General features: G+C 38.2%; 1 protein-coding gene across 2 annotated transcripts in view; it reads right to left on the reverse strand.

Moving 5' to 3' along the window:
• Positions 1-23417, reverse strand: part of LDAH (lipid droplet associated hydrolase) — a 116819-nt gene that overhangs the window by 84896 nt on the left and 8506 nt on the right. The window contains exons 2-3 of one of the 2 annotated variants that reach the window (XM_064650628.1): positions 18427-18585; positions 88-222 (exon numbers count right to left, since the gene is read on the reverse strand). In XM_064650628.1, coding sequence (XP_064506698.1) covers positions 88-222; positions 18427-18580 — 289 coding nt within the window. In that variant the 5' untranslated portion in view covers positions 18581-18585. The remainder of the gene's footprint in view (positions 1-87; positions 223-18426; positions 18586-23417) is intronic. The other variant, XM_064650626.1, reaches the window with a different exon arrangement.

Here is a 23417-nt window from a genome sequence, read left to right on the forward strand (position 1 = left end):
AAAACTCACATCCTTCTAACAGGCCATGTTCTGGTAGTGAAATGGGAGGGGTACAAACATTTGTATGCACAAGTTGCAATATTGTACCTTCTATCATTTCCATCCCACTGGGAGGTTTACAATGTCCGGCATGGCTCACAACCCACACGGGATACTGCTGGTTCAGTCCACAATATAAGGCCTGTATAAAGGTCCTGTAATAACCTGCCAGTCCAGGGTTACCTGCCAAAAAACAAAAAACATACAAGCACAGTCAATATTAACCTTCCTACAGCAAGCATTCTGCTTCAAAGCAAACTAAACAGGATTATACAGCAATTTGTTAATTTATTTTCTCTAGTGCATTTCCAATTTTTGTTTTACCAAAGTCAGAGGCTATGCTATTCAACTGGTTTAATTCCATTGATCAATGGCATTCATGGGAAGCATTTTACAGATTACACTGAAATGGTAAAACCTAAAACTGAAGTCCAACACAAGAGAAAATCTCTTTTTCCATCAGAGGTCTAACAGCTTGCTCTATCTGTCTATCCATCTATCTATCCATCCCATCAAGCTACAGAAACACAAAGTGAAAATATCACAAAGACTACTGCATATGTCACTTGATCCAGATGTCTGCCCTTCAAATACCTCAGTGTTACCACTTCCAAATATCTCAGTGTTACCACTAGTCATTCTGACTATACAAAGGGCTGCCCTGACCCTGAAAGAAAGGTTGATTTTACTTTAAACTCATTGGAATAAACTTATTTCGCCCTGCTTGCAACTTCATATTCTCTCTGTCCTCTTCCACTGGAGAAGCTCTTTCCTTTTCAACCTTCATGCTCTAGAACCACAGGAGAAGCTGTGCTCTCTCCTGTACCCCATCAGCTTTACAGAGGACTTCTTTGAAGATGCTGGTGTCTGAACGAACATGGCTTGCCCCAGGAGAGCAGACCACCTTGCTCTAAAATCCAGTTTAACAGTGCCAATATCAACAGTCAGGTACCATTGCTGAAGTGGAAACTGAAATACTGTCTCAAAGACAAAAATATGTATCTGGGAGGGATTTCAGGACTGCCAAACAAAACTCTAATATCTGTTCCTCCTTTCTTTCTTTCTTTTTTGGTTATCAGTAGTGACATAAGTTGGAGAGTAAAGCCATATGAAGATGAAGCAGAGGTTTCCTAATTAGCCATAAAAATTCCACATAGACATAAAAACATACAATTGCTATATATTTACTGATTTTCCAGAGGAGTTCCACTGATTTCTTGTTATCATTTAGACATTGGGCAAGCCCACCATCATAGTTAGGATTTTTCATTTACATTTCTTTCACTCCCACGTCAGGCAATTCTTAGTTTGGATATCATCAACAGCAAAATGCAACAAGAGCACTATTGTGTATAAAAAGGCTGCCATTTTTTAAGACGAAGACATTCCAAAATAACACCAATGTATTGCAAAACAAAAAATCCTTCATTAAAATTTTGTCAACCCCTTTATATCAGTCTGATTGCAATAACAGAGGCTGAGCTGTCTAAGTATTGATATGACAGAGAAGAAGAAACAAAGACACAATCAAATTAGTACTTGCGGAAAAGGTGCGTGGAGATAAAAATGGGGTTTATTCCAATTCTTCTCTTTCTGTAGTGGGTATTTTCATATTTTCTTCTTTCACTTCCACCCTTTTGTTCTTCAGGCAGGACACAGTGAGTTCATCGCTCTCCCAAGAGGCATTCCCTCAGCCCAGGCCTTCCAGAGCAGCCTGTTCACCACTGAGCAGGAGTGTCCCAGGAACCCACAGCCACTTGCAGCACAGACATGTGTAGGAAGTGATGCCATGATCGGGGATCATGGATGGGCACAGGAGGGAAGCCTTCCACTCTAGGTCGTGTATCTCACATGCTTCACCCCTCACTTACATGTAAAAAGTGTCTCTGATGGTTTTTAAACCTTAGTAAAACTACCCATCTTACAACAACGTTGTTTTTACTGGCGTACACAGCTTTGGAGGGAGAAAAGAAACACCCAAACCCCAGTATCAGTTACTACATATTTCTAAGCATCTATTTGCAAGCTTGACATTAAAGGAGAATTAAAAAAAAATAATTGTTGTATTATATAAACTCCAGAATGCATGATCTAATTTTTGTAATCTGATTTCCAGAAAAACAACTTAAAATCCACAAGGGTCACACATCCATACAACTGTATCACGTTTTCATACGTAAAAATATATAACATAGAGGGCTCCAGAGAGAGTAAAATAAAATCTAGACATCATCTGTCAAGTTCCTTGGATTGATGTTACACAGAGGACATACGTCTTTCAGCAAGGCTGAAGATAAAAGTAGCAACACTCCAAAATAAATTGTGTCTTTTGTAGTACAAATGATCACAATATTTTGGCACTATGCTTTGTCCTGAAATATAATGCAATTAGGAATTTTGAGATCAAGGAGTCACAACATTATTCTCTATCACAGCCTTTTTCCTTTACATTTTTCTCTCCTTTAATAATGCAGAACAAGGAAAGGAGAAGAAACAACAGCAGCTGTCTTAGACATTTTGTTGCTCTTTCCCATCATCAGCCAGGAGAACCTAATGCATAAAATCTCAGGATTTGGCCACCAACTGAGGAGCAATCAAGTAAGAACTGCTTAAGGACAGTGAGGCTCTGCACCAAATACTATACAAAGCTCAAGACACTAATATTTCTTTGAGGGAAAGGGGATTTTTATCCTGTGATAAATATAATGTGTATTTTAGGCAGGTAAAAACAAAAATCCATAAATGCAAAAGAAATGCCATTTCTGCACTCCTCATGATCATCTGCTCATGGTAAAAGACATTCTGAGAGGTCTGAGATGTTAGAATTGCTACTGGCACTTTAAAATGCCTTGAAGAGGTATGAATGAGAGCTGCTGGCATAAGCAGAAAGGAAAATCAACATGAATTTTAACAGCAAAGATTTCTATAGAGAAATCACCACATGTAAAGCAGCTATAAATTTATTCTTTATTGAAGTTGCAATTCCAGTGGAGTTATTGCAGACTTGCACTAACTTAAGTAAATGCAGATCAACAGCCCTTGCTTTTGAAAGCTGGCATCTACAATATTTGTAAGTGGAGAATGTTTATCTCACATTTCTGTAAAGTAATTTTATATGTTTTTACTTGAGCTGCTATCTGTCAAAATACTTTAAAGGGGAACAAACAAAAAACCCCTGAACAGATAAAGATTCTTTTCATACAACGGAGTAATAGTAAGAGCTCATGGAAATAACTGGGGTTCCATATGCACAACAGTCTGTGATCAATAATATTTTGGGCTCATCTACTGCGACTGAAATGTGCTCAATTAAATTATTTTATTTTATAGACAAGGTTAATCACAAAGGTGCCCAGGCAACACAGTGCTCATTTGAGCATTTTACGTATTTCCCAGTACATCAAACCAAAACTGCCTATGCTCTATCACTCAGCAACCAAGTGTCAAAAAATGGAAACCATAAGTAAATTCAGTGTTAACCTCCATGATTTGAAGGTTACTCCAGTTATTTGAATACCACATCAATCCCTAGGCACCTCAGGGCAGCTGAATCATTCATGCACGCCAGCAGATCTCAAGTTGCAGTCATCTGAACCAAGAAGCACATTGTAAGCAGTTACTCTCAACTGTGCTTAATTTTCAACTGCATTTATGTTGTTTCAGGAGTCTTTTAAACAACAGCTGTAAATGGCGACCCTAACAGAAGACACAAAACTACAATACACTGAGCATTTGCTTAATTTGCAGAATATTTATAAGCATTTCATGGGAAGAGTACGTCAAATGGACAATTTATACAGTGAATCAGAACAGTGGGGGCACTTTATTTGGTGTACTCAAAAGGTGCAATAGCCAAGGAACTCCTGCCTGTTTCTCTCTGTAGCACACAACATGTCACCCAGTTATTCTACACTAAGCTCAGTCTTTCCATTTTTAATTTGAAGACAGGAATCTATTTGTTCCTTTTCCAATCTGTTTCACCCAAGCTAACACAGAACAACTGAGTGCAGAGGTTTAACCTTGAGCTATAGTAAAAGGTAAATATTGTCCACTTTTATATACTGCAGATATAAGCTTTCAAAAACTGGAACTACTATTCTTTAATTATCCATGTAATTAAAAATATGAATATTACTTATAAATATGCATTTTCCTACCCTTCACTTTCACACACATTCTTGTTAATACTTTTTCCATCAAATCAGGATTTTAAATGCCATCTGCTTCCTTCTTATGAAGACAGCTAGAAGCAGAGAAAGAACAACTTGTACAAACTGAGTATCTACCCCAGGGTATCACTGCAAAAGAATAACCTTTATCCTGATTTCACAGGATTTCCTATATAACACATCATAAAGTCAAACTTGGCCTGTTTTAAATGAAATACATACTAATATTTGAGATGCTGCACTTCCAAAAAAGAAGTTACTCAGACTTGGTAAGTTCAAAGTTATATATGGTATGCCATCACTGCAATTCAATCAGCTTAATTCTGAATGGCAAACATGTCCATTTAAAAAGTCACAGACTACAGCTACTGCTCATAAGCAATGACTGTTTATGACAGCTTACAAATTTTCAAGCATTTTTAATTCTTCAGCAACAGAAAATATTCATGTAAAAGGAAAATTATAATTAAGAGAACACTACATGCAAAAATGTTTCCGATATACACCAAAACATGACAGAAAAGTCTTCTGTCCAGAAAGGCATAGGTCAAAAATATATACAGCTTACTGAAAAGAAATTTAGACTAAAACATAAAGTTAAAATAATTCTTAGCAGTTCTGGAAGGGATAGCTGAATTGAAAAAGATTTATTTGAGTAGTGTACAGTAAAAGGCAAGAGTGGAGGGGAGTGAAGGAGAAGAAATTTACGTGTAGCTAAGCCATCTCAAACCTTGTTTGGAAACAAGCTATTGGGTTCCATGCACTGTCCTGTGAGATGTTCCCCAGTGTTTCCAGTTGTGTCTCCAGAAGCCTGGCCACCTGTGGGAGCACTAGCTGGCATTCAGCCGTGGTGCTTTATATGCTTTCCAGCAGTTGCTTTCTGCCTGCTCTGGGACCTCAACAGGACCATAAAGAATAAAGGCAGCTACATGAATACAAGAAGGGAAATACACAGCCAGCAGTGGGTTTACAGAGAACTCTGAGGAATTGGAAAATATGCCAGCAATTACCATGTGTTTAATTTTAGAAATAATGCACAGTTTCAGAGTTAAATGTGTATGATGCAGTATTTACATTATAATGTCCTGCAAGAAAAAATGAATGCAGACTTTTAAAAAGAAAAAAAAAGAGCAGCCATAAATCAAACTTGAAATCCAGGGGTGCACAGCAGGACCACACAAAAATCATTTTTGTGGCAATGATTCTCACTGCCTCTTCTCAGAGCTGCCAAAGCTCCCAGCTCCAGCTCGAAGAGCCTAAATGACAAGTTCCTTGCTCAAGGAAACTTAATCTGCCTTTGGCGTCTGACCAGCCACCATGGAAGAAGATGCAACTCCCCTATGTTAATGAATGGAAAGCAGCCCATACAGATGTCAGAAGGATTTAAATGGAGCATGTAAAAAACACAATGATGTTCTCACACTTGGGAGAAAACAGCAGAATCTGACACCGTGGCTGATGATCAGCCCTTAAAAGGCAACACACAGGTTTCCCTGACATGCAGGGTCAAGGGATTCCAAATAAAACCTGTCAAATAACATCTGAATGACCATCATAAACTCACAGCAATTAAGCTTTCACCTGTTTGCACGTCTAGGGGACTGGCATTCTTGGTCCTGCATCCACTAATAGTCCCTACACTAGAGGAGCAGCATCAGCCAAGGAGCAAACAATTGCAAGGATGTTGTACAGAAACACATGTGAAAGCTCTGTTTGATCCTCTCTTAACTCTGGAATTGTGAATGTGGCTGGAAAGCACCTTAATATATTTGCTTGGATTATGAAAATAGGGAATCTCAGAAGGATTCAGCCAGCTGTTTGTAACACAGCTTATTAGAAAGGTTTTTCAAGAACATTTCACATTTTTTCCCTATATATACATATATAACACATACTTTTATTAGTTTCATATAGCTATAAATCCTATATTACATATAGGATTTTATAATACACATTCTTTATACACATTTTGCAAAGCCAATAAGCTTTCCTGCTGTTCTCTAATGCTGTTCCACCTTTAGGATAAATGTGGGTTCATTTACCTCTAAAGAAATCCCACAGACAGTCTGATAAACCTGAATTAACCTAACACAGCTGGTTTTGCCCAAGTGACAATTGTGCCTGAAGCCTGAGAATAAGAATTCCCAGCTAAAAACTGTGACAGTACATGCTTGTTTTCTCACAGGAATGATTAACAGCATGTATCCAGGCAGACAAAACATGAAGTCCAAAATATTGATTTCACCCACTGCAAACCTACTGGACTTTGTGATTAAGCAATATTGCACAGGCTATAAAGTTCACAGATGTATTTCAATAGTTACCTCTAATGCCTCAAGCAAAGTAGGTACATAAATACAAAAAAAAAAAAAAAGCCTAGATTTTATTTTTTTATATGTTTGTAAACTAATATTTCTTGGAAGGAAGTTAAGATCAAGATACAAAACTAAAATAATTGAGTTCCTAATACAATAGCCATTTTTTCACATTATTCAAAGGTAGAATCCACGATTTTCTAGTGCTTACAACTAAATAATTTTTGTTCTACTTTGTCCCCAGCAAAAGAAAAATTAAAACATTTAATTAGACCTCCTAGTACACACCTACACATACACAGTCTCTTAAACATCTCCGTAGGCAGATGAAGACAGATATAAGTACTTTTAACACCCCAGAGATGGCTGGTCTGATCCAATCCATCCTAGAACCAACTGATGCTGGCAGAGAGGCTACTGCAAGTTCTACACTGGGTCTAGAATTCCCAGTGGGAATTTTTCAGCCAGCTTCATGGACTGAAGCAGAACAGGACCAGTAGAAAGCAAACCTCCTTCTGAAAGAAAGAGGGAGCACAAAGGAAGTGCACAAAGAGGAACACGAGACTTGATGTCAAATGGGTTCACAGGAACGCCTATGAAACATCTGAATAACACAACCCTGATGAGACAACAGCGGCAGGAAAAAGACAAAGGAAAGAAAAATAAATAATTCAAACCCAAGATAACCACAAATTATTTGTTTTGTGTCGATACACAGCTCTGCAGATTTGATCACTTTTGAATAATATGCAAGGAGGAAGCAAACAATACACTCAAAAGGCAACAGAAAGAATATTTTCAAATATATATCAGAGATTTTCCTATGCTGTACCACTGATAATAATTACAAAAAAAAAAGCATAGGTTTGAGGGCTTTGGGGTTTGTTTGGTTTGTTTTATAAAGATAGCAACAGATAGGAAACAAATATCAACACAGAACACCAAGACAGCTAATTTTAGAAAAGAAGACTGAAAATGTGTTTCTGCGTTTTTTGTGTATCAAAAGTGAAGAGAACATCACACTTAAATACAACAGTCTAAGGTGATTTTGCAAATTAATTTTGCATTTGCATTTTTGTCAGTCTTCAGAAATGCAAGATAAAAGAACAGACTGTTCTGCAGATGGATAAACTAACATTTACCAATCCACATCCTTAGGAAAAAATTCTTTGCACTGACACCACTGCATTTCTGATTGAAGAAAAAAGCCTTGTAGTTGGGGTATTAGTACTAGTCCCAAGTAGATGCTCCATGGAAACTTCAACTGAAACACTTTATTCAGGAAAGCACAAAACACAAGTCACTTCCCAAGCATATTTGTTTAGTCATTTGAGGTCTATTATGAAGAGTTTCTGCCTCTTAAGAGAAAGCTGTGAAACGAGATAAAAAATATCTAAAATTTAAAGGTGAAGGGCAGTATGTATGTATCACTATACATTTACTTATTCCTATGGGAGATTTTAAATCCATCATGAATAACCAAGAATTGTTTTCAAAAATGGAAATCAGGACAATGATCAAAATTTTTCCATCATGCCCATAACAGGAAAACAAGAGCAAGAGCTACGACTTAATTTTTGGTTCTACTGTTTTCTGTAATCCAGATATTGAACATAATGGGTCATATTTATTTCTAATACAGATTCAGTGATCGATAAGATTTACCAGCAGGACAGAAATGAGGCCTTCTGTTAACTTGAAGAGAATTTTTATTTTTCATTATTATCAGATATAACTAAGTCAAAATGTTTAATATCAAGGCAAATCCATATCAGCTCAGGTATTTATGGTAGCAGCTCCCAGAAAGGAAGCACAGTATACACTGCTGCTATAGCTTTAAACATTTTAACTGCATTATTTGTACATGATGCACATGGAAACACAGGATTTCCTTCATAGGTAGGTCCTCAGTAAGTAATTTCTTCTTCCCTTCTGCCTCAGACACCCCATGAAGAGAAACAGATCCTTTTTTAAATTGTCAAATCAAGCAAAATACCCTAGAACACAACTTTCCCATAACTCTGGCCAACTCAAGCCACTGCATGCTGCAGGAGAAGGATCACTTCCTCCTCTGATGTTGCTTCCAGCCAGGCAGGAAGGATCCATGCTGAAAACGCCTCATTAGCAGGGAGAGGACACTGGGAGAAGACTGTGGATTGAGAAATTTCAGTAAGTCACTTCAGTAAGTCACATCTGCCACCCAGATTTAGTGGAGGGAAACACTGTCAAGCACAGCTGGATGTTCAACCATCCTGTCATTACTCTGCCTTCTCAAGCTTAACAAGCTCAACTGTGCCAAGCCCCCATCAGAGGTACTTCTGGAGCGCTGGGAAATTAACAAAAGTGGCACATTTCAAGCCTAGATCTGACAAACAGGCCCCTCTTTGCATGAGGAAGTTTTTATTTTTAATGAAAGATTATGTTTTTTTCTTCTCTAAAGACAATGGAAGCTGGTGGGCTGACCCAGTAAACAAAGCTCAACTGTCAGCATATTTTAAAATATTAGCCACAAACAAGTAGTCCATAAGCAACAAAAATAATGGAGAACAGTGTCCTAAGAATTGAATTTTTTAATATATAATAGGGGGTATGACACACACCTTTCCTTCAGGGGGTACTTTACCAGCATATATGTTTTCCAGTCAAACGCATTTTGGTATCGTTTTGAGTCCCATGTGTCTCAGAAAAAAAATTGGAGAAAATTGACTGAGGTATTCCAAGTTTTAAGGGGGTTAAAAGTAGAAATCAAATAGGTACAGACAAATTAGTTTTATCTGCAAATAATGTTCTCAGGAAGTCAAACTATTTAGCTCAGTAAATAAAGGGGAGGGCCATTTTGTATTTATTCCCATTTTATAAATAAGAAATAGACCAAGTAATCTATGCATGAAAGTTAAAGTATTGCTAGTCACTGAGCTCCACCAGCTTACAGTGCCTTATACACATTGCCATCTCAGAAAATATATGGTCAGCTGAACACAAGACTGATCTCATAATCAAGTTATGAATATTGGTACTAAAGAAATGGCTAGAAAAGCTGACAGAAGCAGAAATATAGCTGATGACTATTTGGGAATATCAGGAAGATAGAGTTGGGTAGTTTTTGTGTTTGGGGTATTTTTTTGTGTGTGTATATATGCTTTTGCTCCTGTTCAAAGTGTGAATATACAAAATATGGTGATACACATCCCATGCAAGCATAAGAATAAAATGTTCTGCTGTGTTTGTCTCACTGAAATCAAAACTGTGCTCTTACTTCCTTATCTGCTGGTAAGACTACCTGTATAGGGAAAGGGGAAAACATGTTATTTTACTCTACATAAACCTTTCTACCTGCTTTGCTATGCTACACAAACTTTTAACTCTACAGCACAGTCCGTTCTCATTGATTGCTTTTGTATAACATATACCAGTTACTGGAGAGTAGGAAAGCTCCTTTCCCATTGCCAAATCTTTTTTATTCAGGAAAAAAATAAAAACAAAGAAATGTAAAATACAAATTCTCCATGTCAGAATCTGAGAAGTCGGGGTCAAATGCAAGAGTTGGCAGCTTCATCTGGAGCTGCAGTGTAAACAAAAGCAGAAGCCCCGAGGGAGAGGCATTCTCAGCGAATCACTACCACCTGGTGAGGCTGGTGGGGTACCAGCTCCTTTCAGAGCAGTCTTCAAACAGAGCATGTGAACCCACGTGTACACGCTTCATGTTGTGGACTGACACCATAATTTATCAACAGAAAGTTCTGTGGCAAGTCCAGCTGAAGGAACTCCCACCTTCTCCCTTGACTGTCGTTCCCACCCTCCCACCACGGCTCACCAGCCCCTGAATTACTCTGGCACAACTCTGTGGGGCCCTGCTCCAGGAAACTGTTCCAGCTGTAGAAAGACCCCAGAAATAAATTTATGTATTTATTTAATTCACAGCATGATCTCTCAAGCTATTGTTCTGGCATAACTGAGGGGTGGAATGGCACAGTGTGCTGGGAACAGGAATACCTTATGCCAGCATTGTTGACAAACAGTTTGGATTGTGAAATAATGGCCTTAGGAAGTTTTTTAAGTGCTTCAAGCACTAATCTCTTAGATTTTCAATATCTAGTCACTCTTAATATACACTCTAGAAACAGTTTCTAACTTCCACACTACTTCAGACTCCGGACCATCTGCTTTATACCCAACTTCACGGTTCTAAGAGCTGTCTGAAGGCAAGAGCTCTATGAATGGCCCAATCCTGCTACCCAGTCCCTTTGCCCACACCCAAACAGAGGTTCAACTACTTAAGTAAATAAAAAAACAGGGAATGGTAGAGACTTTCCAGGAAAACTGCTATTACGTGATGCTGATCCCATACAGTCGTAACACAGACAGGTGGGATACAGTGAAATACACCCTTGAAAGTTTTAGGAACAGCAGCTAGCTTTCCTGAGCAGCCCAGCAGGCAAGTAATACATTCAAAGCCCCAGGTTGCTTCAATTCCTGTGCTGCAGGTGAGGCCATGATAAAGAGCACAGCATTTCTCTTCCTCTCTCAAGGAAAAGGCTGCAGATTCACTGCCATCCTCTCCATGAAGTCAGGTAGGATGTTTTACAGTGAATACTCTGCTCAAGTATAGTATCATCAGTTTAATTTCAAGCACTGGAAGTCCCACAGAACAGATGAATGCTGCTGCTAATCCAATACGTAAAAGAGAAATCTTTCTTAAATAAATAGAGTGAGTATCTGTGCACACAGAAGGAATTCTGCTTAGCTGTTTGGATATGAACAGCATATAACCAGGACAGAATTTTAGGTGCAAAATTTAGACTTTTTTTGGTTCCTGCTGATTAGCCACATGTGACTCAAGTGTGCCAGCTGGACTAGATGCCATTCTGAGCTCCATAATCCTCCACATGCCTTGTCAAAAGAGCCAAGACTCCAATCAAACAAGATTTATAAGTTGATTCCCTGGACCAAGTGTGTTAAATAACACCATCTCTACTTTTGAGCACCCAAATTTCCCTTTTTCTCTGCTCCATTGCTTCAGCTGAGGATGGACAATAGTAGCACTGCTCCCCTTGGGATGATATGGTCAAAGTATGCAAACATAGTAGAACTCATGAAACTTCTTGTATCTCACACTAGTAGAGGTATGTGAAGATAAACACACATTGCACAATGTTAATATGATGGAAAATATACACCCACATAGGAAAAAGCTTTTCAGCCTCAGCTTTAGGTCATCAGAACTATGTGATACAGGATTAAGCAAAATAAAGTGTAAGTCAGTGTGAAAAAAGGGGTCTTATATAGCTCATTTCAACATTAGTACTACACTTACTGTAACTAAAGCAGTTACACTTTATGACTTTCACTTAGAAGCATTCAAACCTCCAAAATCCAAAGTTAAATGAATGATTCCTTTAAAACAAGAAGTATTTTTATGTGATGAGTTATTTTCCTTAATGTCCTTTGGGTATTTAGTGCTGTACACTAGAAGGTGATATATGCCCTGGCACAAGAATTTCTCACAGTAAGTAAGAGTGGAGCTGCCCATGGAGCTGGCCAATGATTTAAACATTTCAAGAGAGGAAGTATTTGTTGCCTCACTCTATGTAGCTGTGCTTTACTATTAATTTATTTACTTAGTGTTAGCTGATTGTAAGTGAATGCTACCTTGGGCAACTGTATAATTACAAATGTTGCAAACGTGAATGAAGATTTGTTTGGTCGTTTGGGACACAATTTGTGAGGATGACTATCCACTGAAAAGCAATCCAGTGAAAAAGCTGGGAACAGAAGCCCCAGCACTCCCAGTTCTTATATTCTCCGCTCAAATTGGACTTCCTTTATCTCACTCCTCCTAATGCAAGTAAAAGGCATTTTTATGATCCTCAACAACCAACATAACTGATTAATCACTGTCACACAGTCTAATTAAAGTACTAATTTTTTTTCTGATACACAAAGTAGAGAAACAGTCAGTGCTTACTTGTGCATTGAGATGAGAGCCTGAAACCTGTACTTACATGGTATAACCGGCTATTATGGAAATAAGCTTGCCAAAACCCACTATTTTTCTAATCTTTAAAACAGCTCCCTCTTCTGGCATACTCTGTCCATACTGTGTTTAAGTACCATACTTTGTTCCTTACAATTTTTAATTTGATTCTTAGCACTTAACAAACCCAATTTCAGCATTAAGACCCTCACTGTGCAGTGTGGCTGTGAAGGCAATCTACAGCTTTTGAAAGGGCAGCTAATTCTAATCAAGTACTTATATAAGATTATCCATAGACCTATCTTTACTGCCTTTTGAAGGTACCCCAAATCAATCCAGATCAGATCCAACACATGGACAAGGAGCTTGGATGGCGACTCCACGGGTCACGTTTGCAGGATCACTGCATTTGGAAGGGATCACCCAAGATCTTGTAGCCCAACCCCTGCTCACACAGAGTCAAAGCAGGTTGCCCAGGTTTGCACACAGTCAAGTTTTGATTATCTCCAGAGCTGGAGACTTCACAACATCCCAGGGCAACTCAAACCCTCAGCAGGCAGAAATGCTCATGGCTGTACCCATCCCTACCTACTGTTTCTACAAACTACCCAGAAATTTATACTACTCACTTTATCATCTTAATTAGGTGTTCACTATTAGGCTGGGTAAAATCAGGCCTTAGAGTCCCTTTCTGCACCAAGTGACAAGGGTTCAGCCTGACCCCCCAAAAAAACCACACCAATGAAACACCAAGCAAAAAAGCAAGCAAACAAACAAACAAAAAACCCAAAAAAACCCCCAAAAAACCCAAACCACATGAAAGCTCTCATAATCATGATGACAGTGACAAAACTGCAGAGGTAACAGATGAGGACAGACATTTTTTCCTACTGTTGATGCTCTGGTACTATTCATTCAAGAAAAACTCAAATCACAAAACCAAAGGAGGAAAAAAGCAACTTTTACTGCCTAATGCATTCAGACAGAACAGGTTCTCAACTTTGTTCACAGAGTTGTCGCTGGAGCTCGTTCAATGACTGTAAACACAAAGCATACATGACCCAGAACTAAGAAGTCCCCTTGCCCAGGAGGTGAGAAGTCATCTTTCCTCTTAACCTGGCTGTCCATTGCCAGCAACATTCCCCTTTCCTCCAGTTTCAAAGGCAAATTCTGAACACTGCTGTGTCCTGACAGAGGAGACCCTGGCTGCCAACTTAGAAAGCAGTGTCTGAGAAGATAAAGTATCTTCCTTGAGTAACTCAGTGGTCTTGACTCCAAAACCAGATTTTGCTTCACATAAACAGTTCTGATCCATCCACGGTAAAAGCCAAGATTCCATATAGGATTCTGGATTACATCCTGGCTAAGGTTGCCAGAAGCTACACACTGCAAACTCATCTGCTGATATCGAAAGTCCAACTCAGTTGCAGACAAACAGTTATAACACACAGATTACATACCAACAAGCCCATTTAATCACATGAATTTTGTATAAATCGAAGCCCATTGTAAAACAAAACTGAAGAGAAATTGGAGTAAACATACTTTACACAGTTTGTAGAAAGAGGAAACAGATTCTTTTAATATTAAGCAAACCCCTTGGTCTCAGTGGTGACAGAAGACCTCTGAAGAACCATTCATTCTAGTAACTGCTGAGCAGAGTAAATGATTAATAACTTTCAAAAAGCTGGTTTAGTGGGAGCCAAAAAAACAAAACACAAAGGAACTAAGCTTTAGGGCTATATACAATTAGTTTTATTGTAAAGTATTATTATATAGTGATTCTAACTTTTCTTATGCAAATATTGAGGGTGATGACTGTTAAATAACAAAACAGCAGGTGAAGACAAAGCCAGATAATGTACTGAAAGCTTTTCAGAGTCCCTGTATTACAGTCAAAAATAGAACTTCAAAGACTTTAAATCTATCAGGATGTCTCATCTCAAGGGAGAACACATTAAAGGCTTGTCATAATCCAAGCAAATTGTTTGCACTGTTTTCACTGCTGAAAAATAGCTAAGTAGTCCTCAAGTGAAACAGTGTTGTTGATGTAAGTTGATGTAACTACTCCTAGGAGAAGATGAAAAGATGAGCATCCAAGTCCTCACCTTCTGTTGTGTATAAGCAATTCTTGACTCAGGAGATAAAATTTTTATATTTTAACAAAAATGTTGGGTTAAGTCCTCATAGCCCTTAAACGTCACTAAGTCACCACATGAATTGATAAAACAATAAGATGATCCAATAACCCAGCAGCAATCCAACTGAAAGCAGGCAGATCAAGAGACTTGGCAAGCATAGGGAATACCCTGCATGCAGGCCAAAGAACCAGATTCTGAAATTATTTCTGTATATTAATGAATGAAACTTGTGTCACATGCTTTACCACAAAGAATGTTATTTACATTATACATTATCAACTGTGAACTAAGCTTCCCAAGCACAAGAGTGAAAATAGCAAAATTGCTTTGTTTTTACAGCAATGGTAACACAAATTAGGAAGTCTGGAATGAAGGTATTCCAATGCACTCCTGCAATGAAATGCAAGAAAAACTTTGATGAAAAGCAAAACATCATGAACTAAACAGCACAGTGGTTTTAAAATTTGTACAGTATTTATTTACAAGGTTAAATGTTTCATAAATATACAGACATAAATAGACAGATACTCTTAAAACAGTAACAAAATATTCCATTACACTTTGTGGATTCTGGTTTTCAATAAACACAAGCAATGTTAAATATTGCTGTAGTAGATTTTGTACTTCACTGCTAATTTTACACTAAACAAACACTGCAAGGGGGAAAACAGACCTTTAGGACACAAGAGGAAAAACAGTTAATTTCTGTCCTTTCCATAACGCCTACATTTCCAGAAAACGATGGACCTGATCCTTTAATGTTACGCTCATTAAATGTTACATTTAATGTTACTCTCATGAATAAATCTCATCAATTTTAATAGAGAAGAATTCATAATAAGAAAGGCAAACAAGTGTACACATATTCTGGACTGAGGAAAATTTGGACCTTACACACAGTAATTACTTTAGTGGACACATTATTACTCCTATACAGAGGTTTTGCTTACATAAGGAAAAAATGTGATAGAACAAAAAAGGGCATATTAAACGTTTCAATTAATAAAGTAAAACTTTATTTAAATTTTAAGTTCACACAGACTGCCATTAATAAAACAACATTAGCTTGTTGCAGTTAAATGAGATTGAACTCTGCTGCATGTTCTGTATTCCAACCCCTTCAAGCACAGCAAGCTGTCAGTCCTCAGGAGACAGAATCCTGCCTCATTAAAGTCAATGGGAATTTTGCCATTGATTTCTGAGTAGAAAAATGTTTGGAGTTAGCTTTCTCTCTCTCCCCTCTTTTTTAAAAAAGTAAGTCAAACCAGAGAGAAATCCTCCCCGTTCCAACGAACATGACTAAAACACAGAAAGAAAATAAATATACAGCATTTATTCTAAAATGTCTGGCAACAATTCGATTCCAGCAGAAGCCGAGAATTTTATCATCTTTCTTTTCAGTAGCCCCCAAACAACCCAGTTTTGTTTGACTACATATTAACAAAATCATATGCATGAATTTCGTTAAGACTGGAAAAGTCTGTACCAGAGCAGTTTAATATGCAGAACAGGATAACACATGCAGCAGAACTAACCACCTTCAGTTCAGATCACTCAACGCTTGGCTGTGCATACTCTCCTTTTCTGAGTCAGAGTTGCCCCTGTCTGGATGTTTCTTCCCTTGACTTGTCCCAAGCTGTCCCTTTGCCCCTCTTTCCTTCATTCCATAGAGAGTCTCAACCAGGGATACACGCCTTTCGAGTGTGAAAATTGCTGGACTCCAGAAGGGCTCCACAATGCATATTTGGGAAGCTACGAAGGGGAATGCTATCGAACCCTAACTGTTTAGGTACACAAACACGTTGCCAGATGACCCAATGTCAGGAGTTCTCCTAAGGCTGTGTTTTTTGTGTTGGCAGATAAGCCTTTCCTTGAAGGCTAAAAATGAGGCATATACCGGCAGAGAAAAAACCCAAACATTTGATTTATGCGAAGCAAAACTGGACTTTGTAATGCCAGGTTCTAGTCAGCTCCCTGCCAACCACAGCAAGAAGCTCAAGTAACTTGATTCACTACTGAATTTGGGCATCTGAAGTGAAGATAGCATTATTGTGGTTGCTGTGGTTTTAAATTGTGACAGAACTTCCAGTTTGTTACCAAGATAATTCTGAAATAAGAGCAAAACCATAAATCAGCTGCTTGCAAAAGCTTGCAGACCATGACAAAAGCACACTGAATATTTCACTGACGTCTGTTTCTGGATACCTACGTCGTTAATATAGGATGTTATTAAGCAGTCTTCACAGAACTGTTCTGCAGGAAATAAGCTCCATGTAGCCCTGCCACTACATTTTCTCGCATGAAAAGTTTCCTATTATGAATATGGAGACCATACAGTGTGTGTGTATTGGTATATTTTGAGCAGAATAATTTACATGCCCTGTAGAGCTACCTTGTCTTGGATGCTCTTCACCCACATATCTTTCTACTGATGTAAGTTAGCTTTACAGATTTATCCTTGTTACATCCTCTAATACCAACCTAAACACAAGAGTACCACAACCTGAAGACAGGTGAAAGGTCCAGAACCTGGGGGAAAAAGGAACTTAGCTGTTCAACTAAGCCTTCCAGAAATGCCCTAAGTGTAAGAAAGCAGCAATTCAAAAGCATTAAATTAGGCTTGTACCTCCAGAAAACTGTTTGGTGATTTGGATTTTTACAAATAGTCTTTTACCAAAGAATTACACTATGCAGTATGTGGTTTAAAAGGTTATTCCAACAAAACAGGAACAAGAGGTAATCATAGGAGGCTTATTTCTTCTTTTCAGTTAAGGAGAGAATTTAAATTTCACTGTCACTGGGTTAGAAGTTACACTATTATTCAACTCAGAAGGCAGGGTGCATAAAATCATTGTGCCCAAAGAAACTAACATAAAATATTCCATGGGCCTTCCAAAGCCTTGCAAAAAAAACCCTGAAAAATTGAACCCGTGCTCACTTTCACCACTAAGTAAAGATCAAGCCATACACTGTCCCATAAAAAGCAACAGGGTCCACAACAGTGAGTCAATGTTGTGGACAATCAAACAAAGTCATTATTGGCATCACTCATTCTGTGGGAAGTAACCAGAGTATCCAATACATTCAAATAAATCATAGGAAGTATTAGAAATCTGCAAACTCTAAGGCAGTGAAGGAGTCACAATATCTGAGCTTGAGTAGGCTTGAGCTCTACTTTTGCTAAAGGCAGAATTCATACAGTTCACTGGCAGACCTCAATGAATTTAGGACTTCTCCATTAATTTTACCATATGTTAAATAAAAGTTTAGACCTCTCACTTTAGGATGGCCACATTTAAATAGAACTGTACAATGCTCATTGAGTTCATGTGGCTCAGCATAAAAATTCAAGTGCAAAAATCTAAGTTAAAAACCATTCACTATTAAAAAAACCCAACTTATAAAAAACTACTGGATCCAGAATTTTTCCTCTAATACTGTAACTTTCCTTTTTCAGTTGGCACACAGCTGACATTGCAGTAACGCTTCAACATGCAAGATATAAATGGAAGAAGAGCAATGGAAAGAAACAAACTAAAAACTGCAATGCTCCCAGCCAACCACCACCACTGAGAAAATGAGTGAGACATCCTAATTTCTCAGTACTACCTTATGGCACAGTTACAAGTACCAGTAGTAACAGTAGTAATTGAATGTAACAAAAAAAGTCACCATTGCAATCTTAGTGATACACATGAGCCAAAATTTACCACTTAAAATAGTGAGATATTTCATACTGAACCTGAACATCAACATACTTCTGGACTTAAACACAAAAAGACCCTTACCGGGAATAATCATGAATAAGAGCCGGGGTAGATTTTTACTTTCATCTTTTGAGAGGTCTTTCCAGGGCCCACACTTTAAGACATGGGTAGCAGCTCCACAACAGTAGATAAATTCTTCATGTAATGGGACTGACTCTTCTGATGGCGACCTCATGTTTGCTGTGAGGCAGAACAAGGTACTGTTATAACAGGTCAACAAACATTTACATGGTTGGCTCTTTGCTATTGTACCTTCCCACAGAATAATTGCAAAAAACCCCACCCAAACCACCCCCCCTCCCCTGAACAGCTCTCATATCCAGTAAACTGAGGTCCAATTCAGTATCTGATGTTTGAAGAGAGTGTAGAAGGGGATACATACTACTACTGTATGAAGGCACCTTTCAGTTTTGTCACAGGAATACATGGCAATGAACTGGACAATAAGATCTATTCTACCTTAAAAGCAAATAATTTTAAATTTCTTAATTTATGCCATCCAGTGAAAAGATTTATCTGAAACCCACCCAAAGGCAAACAAAAGAAAAAACACCAAACACACTGAACTACTGCATGACTGTCTTTACAAGTTCTGTGTGCCTCATAATAAATCTGGATATTGTTGCATACCACCATGACCTTTAAACCATCAAAAGCATCTAATTAAGGATAATCTTAGGTCTTTCAACTATTTTTGTTTAGTGAAAAAGGACCATTCATTTTTCAGCACAACAATACAAATTCTATTTCCTAGTCAGTTTGTGAAGTTTTAGGCATGTAAACCAAAGCCTAAAAAGATATATAAAGTTTGCAAGTCTATTTAGGCACTACCTTCATAAACAGTCACTGGAAAATTCCCTGTACTACACACCAGGACAGGAACAGATCTAAGTGAAATTTTAAGTAATGACACTCGACAACATTAAAAAAGTATACTTGAAGAAATAACATTTCTTCACTTCCTCCAGTTTTAATCTGAAGTTTTGAATTATTTAAGGTAAAGAATACCCAATGCAGAAAAGACAATGTTGGTTTGAATTAGCAAGTACTACCTTGAAAAAAATTTAGTACAAACAAAAAACACTTCTAGAGAGAAGGGAGAAGAGTTCTTTGATACTTTCAATTACAGTACAGCTCTCTGGATTAAACTTTTCCCCCTACCTCCTTATTTCACCCCACTCCCCCCCAAAAAGAAGGTTTTTTAATGACAAAGGAGACATTTTTACTACTTCATTATTTGCCATGTTGTTGTCTTTGAGCAACTAAAACGCAAGTAAAGTGAATTTTGTCAAACTATAAAAAGGTGTATTCTTAATGCATTATTCCTGCTTTTATTTCTTTATTATTTGAAGCTGAAAGAAGCTAAAACCAGTTCTGACAGAGAAACCCAGTTACTCCAACAACCACAGTAAACGTTAAGCTTCTCACTCCTTTTCTGAGGTGTTTACAATTCAAGAAGCAAAAGTAACCAGTCCTTACCCAATAAAGTAGGTTCCATACAAAGTTTCTGATCATGAAATCTGTTGCAAAGTTTCATTTTGACTTGATTTCATGGAACAACTCCAAATGGAAATCCCACTGACAACTCTTCATTCACAAGAAGTATTTGCAACGTAAGTCAGAAGTTAAGCAATGAAGAAAACTCAGCAATGTATTCTGGACTGGAGTGGCAGCATTTTCAGGTTCACACAGACTTCTTGTACTAGCTTTGGTCAAGTTTTTAACTTCTAATTTTAAATACACACAGTGTTGCAGTACCTGAAAGGAAGACTGCACACTGGAGAAGAAATGGTTCTCTAAAAAACTGCCCATCTGAGACAATCCCAAACAGTTTCCTAGTACTAACTCTATGTAATATCCGAGGGATTTTTTATTTATTTACTTACTGTTGGGTTTTTAATTTGTGACTCTATGGCCTTTGGTAATAGAGATGGACAGAAGACAAAAACAGAGAAAAGATAGTGGATGTGCTCCTAGCATACTGCTCAGGCCTGTTTTAAGATCAAATGAGTAATACCCAAAAATGCCTCTGGATTTCCTTCCCTCTTCTTAAATGAAGCTTTGAAGAACAGTTTTTCCATTACAGGCATCTATCTTTGGCATGAATTGCCTGCATTTCCCCTAGAAATATCTTAAGATGGCCTATCAATTTCCAAACAGATGTAACAGGCAGAAGTCTCAAGAGATGAGGTTCCTATCAGCTCCGTCAGGTGGTAGACTGGGCACAGTTTGTGCCCCAGTAGCAATTTCAAGAATGCTGAGGAGAAAACAGAACCACAAACTTGACCAGTAGGAGTTTCATATGAATCATCACAGAGTCAAAGAGATGCAACCACTTAGGAAATCAGGCCTTTTTACGTCCCATGCAGTTTTTTTTTCCTTCTCTTCAACCCCTCTTCATGAATTCTCTAAACATATGTGGGAAAAGTATTACAAGAAATGCAGCTTCTATCAACAGTACTTACTCTTGTTACAAAACTTTGGTTAGAATACAGAAATATGGGCTTTGACTGACAGGGCTTTAGCACTAGATTAACACACCCTTAATGTAGGTGTCTACCTGAATGCAAACTCCTATTACAGGATACAAAGATTTAGGTGTCAGTGTATGGCCTGATCAGGAAACAATTATCCTCTTGGTTTTCATCTCAGGATGACACAAATCCTCCCCTGGTTTGCAAAGACTATAACGAAAACTGAGACACACACTTGCACTTGCAAACCAACACATATATTTAGGTGTTTTACTACTGATCTGGATGCCACCTACAGTCATTTTTTTCAGATAGGAATATTTGAAAACGGAGTTATCCACAAACAGCACATTACTTCTGCCATATGACTAAGTCTCTTCATCTTTGGTTCAACTGACCCCAAAGTAAAATGCTGATTGCAAAACAAAGTTTCCTTTGCACACATTGTGCTAATTATTTATGCAACTCTCCTGATAGCATGTTTTAACTGCTCCATCATACATTATTACTTGGACTTGGCATTTTATTTAAAAGATAGCTTGGAAATAACAAAATTTGTGATTTGCATTCAAAAGAATGTTTAGTGACAGAATTGTCATAAACTGAGACTAGCAGCACCCAATGTAATTAGAGTCAGTTGATAGTTGGCATATAAACTATCCAATAACAAGACAAGACAAGCAGGCTGGTGTACCTGAAGCAAGAGACAGAATGGTAACCACAAGGGTAGAGCTGCATAAATCAATGATGAAACCAAAACAAAGGAGAAAGGACTATTGACGCAGATTTAACATATGTGATTACAAAAAAGCATAAGAAATACATCCCAGGGTTTCCATGGCCAGGATTACTCTGAGACCACTCTCTATGCTTTCTGGTAAGTCACAATAACATTGGAACAAGGTACGCAGGAAAACGGTGGAATCACTACTTCTGGAAGCATTCAAAAGTGTCTGGATGTGGCACCTGGGGACATGGTTTAGTGGTGAACACGGCAGTTAACAGTTATACTTGAGTCTGACTTAGAGCTCTTTTCCAACCTTAATGATTCTATGATTGTGAGACATGCCTGAAAACTGCAAAGAAGGCAACCACCATGCCCATGTTGGAGTGTGCAGGGAGTTCTGGGCTAGTCAGCCTCAGTTCACAGAAAGTTATCAAACAAAATCACTCCCAAAGTTGTACTCAAGCACATGAAACAGCCATTAACTTGCCAGCAATGTCTTTCAAGGATAAGTGTTGGGCAACAATGTTCAGTGTCTTCATTGAACACCTACACAATGGGACAGGAGGCCCTCTCAGCAGGTTTGTGAGTAATATCAAGGGAGGAAGACGCTGGAGGGTAGGGCTGCTATCCAAATAGGCAGCTGGAAAAACGGGAACTACATGAAAGCCCAAGACAAATGGAAAGTTCTTGCACCCAGAGCTCAGTAACCCCATGTAGCAAGATGCGCTGGGGGCTCAAAGGCTAAGAAGCGGCTTTCCAAAAAACACACTAGTGATTAACAAGCTGGAAATGAGTCAGTAGGGTGCCCTTGCAACCATGTGTATACAAGACTGCATAAAAAGGAGTAACCAGCAAGTTTTGGGATGTGATTATCTTCTCCTGTTTGGCATTGGAAAGACTGGAGTACTGTGTCCACTTTTGGACTCCTCATACAAGCACAACATCAATATACTGGAGAGACTCAACTAGATGATATGGACCTGAAGCATGTGATGTACATCCAAAGGACAAGGAAAAACAGTCAAAAGTTGCAATGAAGGTAATTTCAATTACAAAGGTTTCCCCACATACACACTGAGGATTATTAAATAATGAAAGAAATTGCACAGAGAGGCTGTGGAATCTCCAGCTGGAAAATGCTTTCAGCAACCTGACCTACTTTGCCCTTTTCAAGAAAGGAGCTGGACTACAGCTTAGGGATAATGTACAGAAGTTGGATGTATGAAAATTCCTGAGAATGAACTTAGGTACACCTTAAATTGCCAAAATAATTGGTTGATCCAATTGCAAGGCTGCTGCTTATCAAAAACCACTGTAAATCAGGGGAGATCTTATTGCTAGGAAGAAAAAAAAAAGGCGAGGGAAAAAAAGTATCTAAAATTATAACCATTTGCCATCAAAAAAAGTAAGAAGGAGCACCCAAGGCACTGTAGGCTGATCTGGCTCAGCTGAGACCACAGAAAAATCACAGGAGTATGTATTCTGTATGTTCTTCTAATCATATAAAAAGGTTATTCTTGAATAAGAGACCAATTTGCCAATGGCAAATCGTGATCAAGCAACACAATTGCTTCAGTGATAAAATAGTTGGCTACAAGAATGAAAGAAAATATGTAGATGTAATGCACATTGTCTAGTAAGAATTTTGGCACCATCTCCCACTGCATTCTCCTTTCTAGGCCTAGGAAATGCAGGCTCAATAAACTGACTTACATAGTTTGAAAACTAACCAAATAAGCTGAAAAGACAGTCAGCTGAATGTCAAGTAATCTTGGGTCAGTACTGGAGCCTACAAAGCCCAACATTTTCAT

Source organism: Pseudopipra pipra, chromosome 3, assembly GCF_036250125.1.
Source record: "Pseudopipra pipra isolate bDixPip1 chromosome 3, bDixPip1.hap1, whole genome shotgun sequence".
Taxonomy (NCBI): Eukaryota; Metazoa; Chordata; class Aves; order Passeriformes; family Pipridae; genus Pseudopipra; species Pseudopipra pipra.